At 50.4% G+C, this 6,546-nt stretch overlaps 1 protein-coding gene across 1 annotated transcript; it reads right to left on the reverse strand.

Annotated features, from left to right (window-relative positions):
• Positions 1-5,019: 5,019 nt before the first annotated feature.
• Positions 5,020-5,982, reverse strand: LOC123017443 (chemokine-like receptor 1). The gene has a single exon (XM_044418790.1). It carries the CDS (start codon positions 5,980-5,982, stop codon positions 5,020-5,022), a length of 963 nt encoding a protein of 320 aa, XP_044274725.1.
• Positions 5,983-6,546: the final 564 nt, after the last annotated feature.

The following is a 6,546-nucleotide window of genomic DNA, read 5'->3' on the forward strand; positions in this document are numbered from 1 at the left end:
GGGGGGGGGGTGAATGGGTGCCATAGCAACGAGTCCACCAATTCTAATCCCACATTGCTTCCTAGATGAAAGCACACTGCAAACTGTGATGCTTTTGTTACAGTCACTTTATTTGCAAATATATATATATATGTGCAGGACATACGTGGAGGCAAACAGGCATCCTAACATGGCAACAGGTCCCCAAAGAGAAGGGCTTTGCACCTCGGGATGTTTCACCTTTAGGCAACCCGGAAGGGTGTGTGTTCTCTCCCTTTTTCTACTCATTTGGGTTTCAGAACTGCTCTCATAGACCCTCTGCTGAATTACCTGTTCTAGAACAGGTGTAGCCATTTAAAGGAGTCCTTCCAAGGCTCTTTTGGGGAAACCTTTGACTCATCCGACATCACTGATAGACCTCTGAACAGAAAACTCACAACAATACGCTTGGAAGGTGTGGTTCAGGCAGCGCTGGGGTGGGAGCACACAACTTCTCGATAATCGTGGCTCTGAGAATAAGCTGTTGTCAACACCAAGGCTTTACACTTGAAGGCAGAGGAAAGCCATTCTCAGCTGCTCTTTCTGAACCTCCTTTCAACATGGACTCCCATAGCCTTGGCCTGTGAAAAATTAAGCTTTGGCTTGGTATGTGAAAGCAAAGGAGAAAATGGCAATAGTTTGCCTAGGTCAGATTTTATTCCCCTAAAGCAGAGGTGCAGAGCCTCAAGCCTGGGGCCAAATTGGGCTGTTCTAGTGTTTCAAGCTGGCCTTCTGGGGCTCACACACCCTTCCCCACTAGTCATGGGGTGGTTTCCTGGGTTTTGTGCAGCCCTTTCCCCATTGTGAAAAGTTGAAACACTGCTAGGGCTGGCAGAAAGCGCTTGCAGCTACAACATGCTTGGGGGGGGGGGTATTCTTGGTTCTGCCCTCATTATCACCCCACCTATAAGCAGGTAGTCCCCGAGAACTCCTCTAAGATGGAATTTGGCTGTTAGGCTGAATGAAACCCCCCTTTGGAGGAGTACATCTCATGTGCAGAATCTCTTTCCAATTGACCCTGAAGTCCACAGAGCTTCCAGGACTGAACTGGACTTGATGGAAAGATTTGGCATTCCTCCGCTCTAGGAATGTAGGGGTGAGTAGGTGCTGCAACTGCCCATCTTCCTGTAGAGGTACATCTTTTGTACTCCCAAACTTCAGTGCCCCCTCCCGCCCACATTAGAGAGACGGACCTGTGACTCACGCTCTGCATTATATCACCGATCGTCAGTGCAGGAAACCATACATGAGCAAGCAAAGCAGCTGCTTATAGCCACTCCCGGCAACTGTAATGGGTTTGAGGAGGCGCCTTGGGCAGGAGGCAGTGCTGGAGGGGCCGCTTGGAGACGGAGCGATGGAATGGTGATGTACAAAGATGGATGAGGAACTGTTGTGAACAGCTCAGTTCTGCCCCCTTGGCAGGGTTCGCTCTCAGTGGTGACTTGGCATCCGTCACACGAAAGAGCACAGCATCAGCTTGTCCCTCTTCTCTGACGCAAAAGACTACAGGATATTGTTTCAATCACTTACTTCAACCTCAGGGACGTTCTCTTATTAGGTTGTTCTTCCCCAACCAGCCAGTCTGAAGCACTTTCGCCGGTCACTTGATTAGCAGCCGTCCTGCACATCCTGCCCCATGCTGGGGTTTCTTGATTTTGTTTTTATGGGCAGACAGAAACAATTTGCACAATAAACGTCAGTTTTGCTAGACACACATTCAAACCCACAAAAAACTCGATCAGTAATTGAAATAGATGCATATGTACTTCAGCCTTGAAAGGAAGGGAAGAAAACAAAGAACATTTATACTTTTCTGAAAGCAGCATGTGCCAAGACTACCTGAGATGGCATAACGATTGGCGTACATTTTGCTGGTTCTCACATGCTCACACCGTCAGGGCTTCTTTTGTACAAGTCCGCATTGCTAGCCACCCTTGCTAGGGGTGGGCCGATGCTGGGAGCCATGGCTCATTTGAGGTGGGTTGTCTTGCCCAGTTCTCATCTCATGACTGGCAGCAGGCCAACTTGCACAGGCTTGTGCAACTTTTCCCACAGGCTCCATGAGTGGCACTTGGTGCAATTTCCATAAGTCACACGTTTTGCACTGATGGGAACAATGAAACTAGCTCTAGTGCAGTCTGCACATTATGATAAAATGGCATGGTTTTCAGCCTGCAGTTTGTGCAAATTTAACCACCCAGACAGAGGTACCAAGTACAGCCCCTGTAAAAGGGGGGGGGGGAGGGCAGACCCTCCCATTGGACAGCTCAGGAATTGTCCAAGAAATACAAGAACATTGTCCATACCGAACCAGATCCGTGCTCCATCCAGTCCAGCACCCCATTCAAACAGTGGCAAACTAGCTGTCCACAGGACCTCCCAAGCAGGACGGGTGCATACATCCCATGTGCCTGCGCTCCTCAGCAACCTCTAGTACAGAAGACAGCACATAGCTTCTTTCTCCATGGTTTTGTCCAGTCCTCTTTGCAAGCCAGCCAGATTGGTGGGTATCACAACTGCTTTTGGCAGGGAATTCCCTAATTTAACTATGTGTCCTGTAAAAAAACAAGTACTTCCTTTTATCTGCCCTGTACCTCCCACCAATCAGGTTCATGGGGTGATCCTTCGTTCTTCTATTATGCGGAGGGAGAAACATGTCTTCTCATTCACTTTTTCCGCAAGACACATAATTTTAACACTTCTATCCTGCCTGCCCTTACTCATCTTTTCCACAAAAGGGCAATCGCTCTAAATCCTTCATTTTAGATGTTCGGTGCACTTTCTCCAGCTCAGTAACTGCCTTTTTCAGGCGAAGCAACCAGAGCTGTACATAATAAGCTAAGTATGATTGCACCTAAGAGTTCTGTAAGAGGCGTAGGGCCTTGGCAGTTTTATTTCCAATGCCTTTCCTAAAGCCTTCTTCGCAGAAGCTGTGCATGCAGTCAGCGTGTCCGCCACGATCCCAAGATCCCTTCTTGGTGCGTCACTGCTAGCTCAGGTCCCATCAGCCTGCACTTGAAGTACTTGGCCCTGTACGCCTTTGTTTACATCGAACTACATTTGCTACGCTGATGTCCATATTCTCCCAGCTCCCTTTGGAGCTCCTCACAATCCCCGTTTGGTTTTAACCATCCTTAACAGTTTGGCACCATCAACTTCCTGCTTACTCCTAATTCTAGATGATCTATAATTAGGTCAAAAAACATGGGTCCTAATGCAGGACCTTGTGCGACCCTACTCGTGGCAACCTTTCACTGGGATAATTGAACTTTAATTCATTCCCACTCTCTTTCTGTTTTGGGGGGCCCCCACCCCATTTTATCTGATGACTGCTATGTTTGCACAGGAGCTTTTGGTGAGGAACTTGGCCAAAAGACTTTGGGAAGTCCAAGTAAACAGCATCTACCAGATCTTCCTCTGTTCACATGCAATTCTGTCTCTGTGCACAAACTGGGTAATCTCACCCCGCCATTCTATTACCTGCTCCAGTTCACAGCTCCCTTTGACAACGGCATCATACAAGGAAATTGACCAGGCAAGACCATCGCTATCGGACACCCCTAAGGGTGTACTTGTATAAATGGACAAAATTATGTAAAAATGCATTTGCACGATTTTCTGGACCTTTCTTGCAATGTGCTGAACGAGTGCTGGTTGCTCTGAAGTACAGCTCGGGCTTCAGCCAAGAGAGAAGCTGCCAGTGGTGTCAACAGGGGCGATACTGGGAAGAGCAGCGGGCGGCGGGGCAGGTGCTCTTCCATCCCGGCTACCATGATGCAATCCTTGTTCACCGTCTGGAATAACATGACTACCCATGAGGATCAAACAGCCCCCAGAGCAGGCCATGGATGGCCGGGGGTGGGGGGCTTGTTGCCAAACCATAAGCCACCCTGCAGGAAGTGGTCTGTGTCTGGGTGGGACTACAACCCATCTGGCTACTTGCACACAGTGGATTCCTAGGTCATGTGAACCAAGCTACCGGTGATCAATGTAAGGCAGGCAGTGAGCAAGCCACCTGGATCCTGGCATGGAGCGGCCTAATATGGTCGACATAAGGTTGACTTTTCTATTTATTAGAAAAGTTCCGAAATTGTCCTTTTCTAATAAATATCTAACCTTGCCAAGGATCAGGCTTAACTAGTTAGAGTGATTAAAATCTTTTGGTCAGCTGAAAAGCTCTCTGGCCCAGCACTCTGCAGCCAACTACATTCGTGCGATGCTCGCTCTAGAATCAAAACACTGTGGACTGAAAGTTCCTTGAAAGCTGTCGCTGTCCCTTTGCTGGTGACAACAGGAAAGGGTGAATGCCTGCCTTGTGTCAGGCAGCCTGACCCCGGTAAGACAGAATGCAGAGTCGTGCGGGCAGAAGGCTGCAATCTTATAAACATACCCAGGCAGAAGAAAGGCTGATTGAGCTCAGCGGGAATTATTTCTGACCAGAGATGTCTAAGTGCGCACTGCACATTGCTGATGAGCACGGAGATGCATGCATTGACAGGAGCTGGGACGTTCCTCTTCAGCAAGGTTTATGTGTTCAGCACTTGTGAATTCAGACTGCACAAGGGTGGACGGAGGGAGCAGCATGTAGCTTCCTTTGATTTTCAGTCTCCCTCCTTTTGTAATCAAGTTTCTAGCCCTTATGATTGCAAAAAGTCAGTTTGCAGCTGAATGAGAAATTTCTTGGGATGCTAGTGAGATTAAGTTTGAGCAAGATTTTCCGGTCTCTTCTGGTGGCTATTAGAAGGCGGGAAATGCTTATCTTTCTCTCTCTCTCTCATGAAACACAGATGCGTTAATTTTGCAGGTTTTATGCAGCTCACAGAATCTGGTCTCACAGTACCTTGCTGCAGACTTTTAAAAAATGCACAGTGTACACAGGCCAGTGCGCTTCTTCCTCCTCCCCTCCTTAACGCACGACAGCACCCTCATTAGCCACGGCTCAGCAGCAAGAGCCCCGCTGCCCCAGGCCACCAGGCACGTTCCAAGAGGGCAGCGTGTCTCTCAGACGTTGGCTGCAGTCGGTGCCTCCTCAAAGGCGGTCCTGAAGACCTGCAGCAAGGACCTCCGCACCGCATCCTGGAACTCCTGGCCCACAAAGACGTACAGCAACGGATTGATGCAGCTGTTGAACATGGCCAGGCACTTGGAGAGGGGAATGGCCACCAGGCGCACGGCATCCGGCACGGCATCCATGGAGATCCGGGCCAGGGCCAGGGCGTGGTAAGGCAGCCAGCAGAGGAAGAAGAAGAGGACCACCCGGGAGACTACCAGGAAGGGCTTGCTGGACTTGTTGAGCTTCTTCTTGTGCATGGTCACCATCAGGATCGTGTAGGATATGGAGATGACCAGCAAGGGCAGGAGGAACTGGTAAAGAAAGATGCAAATAGTGAGAACCTCGGCTTCCTGCCAGTCCTGGAAGACATCCAGGTTGTTACAAGAACTCCGGTTGTTGTTCTCCACAGAGACCTCGGTGAAGAAGTAAGAGCTGGGGACAAAGAAGGCCAAGGACAGCAGCCAGAGCAGCCCACACGCAGCCCACATCAGGCGCGGGGTGCGGTAGTTCTGGCACCAGACCGGGGCCACCGCCAGCACACAGCGGTCCACGCTGATGGAGCTGAGCAGCAGCACCCCGCTGCAGACGCTCAGCCCAAAGAGGCCGTTGGCCACCTTGCAGGCCACCGACCCGAAGGGCCAGTGCAGGTCCAGGGCCAGGTTGAGCACCGTGACAAAGATCAAGGAGGTGGAAGCTAAGTCCGCCAAGGCAAGGTTGAAGAACCAGACCGTGTTGGATGTCCAGCGGAGCTTCCAGCCCGTGACCCACAGCACCATCCCGTTCCCAGTCACTCCGGCCAGGAAGATGAAGCTGAAGATCACCCCAGTGACGACCTTGACAGTGTTGCGCACGGAGCTTTCCCCCAAGGGCAGGGGGGAGGAGGAGCCATTAGCTGTGGGGTCTGCTGACATTTCCCTGCCAAAAAGAGAAAGGGGGGACCCTATTAAATTCTTACTCTTCCCATTGTAAATCTAATAGTGCTCTCTAGGCTGTACAAGTGCAAGAAAGCTGGAGACAGGGATGGGCAGGAAAGGCAGGCAAGGGAGGAACAGGGCAATAATATGGATTTTTCTCAGGCATGCGCACTTGAGTGGGATTGCAGAGGGTCATGGGGATGATGGGGTCTGTAGTGCAATACATCAGGAGGGGAAGTGGGTTGGGGAATACTAAATTAGGCATGTAGAGAAGCCCCAGATCTGCTACACCTCTGATCTAGATTTGGGCTAAGACAGGCCCTCCTGGAGGCTCCATCCACCTTTCCATGATCCCCAGAAGGCTTGGCAGCTACCTGGTTTTGTGCCTTTTCTCCCCCGTCTCCATCCTAAAAGGCTGAAATGTCTCACTTAAGACTGCTGCAGGTGGCAAGAGCTAAAACGAGCAGGGTTGGGATTTCTCGTTTTCGTATTTTTGGCCCTAGCCCTTTTCCTTCAGCTTGTCACCACTGGAATTGGGTCCCAGAGAGCTTCCCTGGCATG

Source organism: Varanus komodoensis, unplaced genomic scaffold (assembly GCF_004798865.1).
Source record: "Varanus komodoensis strain SLA01 unplaced genomic scaffold, ASM479886v1 scaffold93, whole genome shotgun sequence".
Classification (NCBI taxonomy): domain Eukaryota; kingdom Metazoa; phylum Chordata; class Lepidosauria; order Squamata; family Varanidae; genus Varanus; species Varanus komodoensis.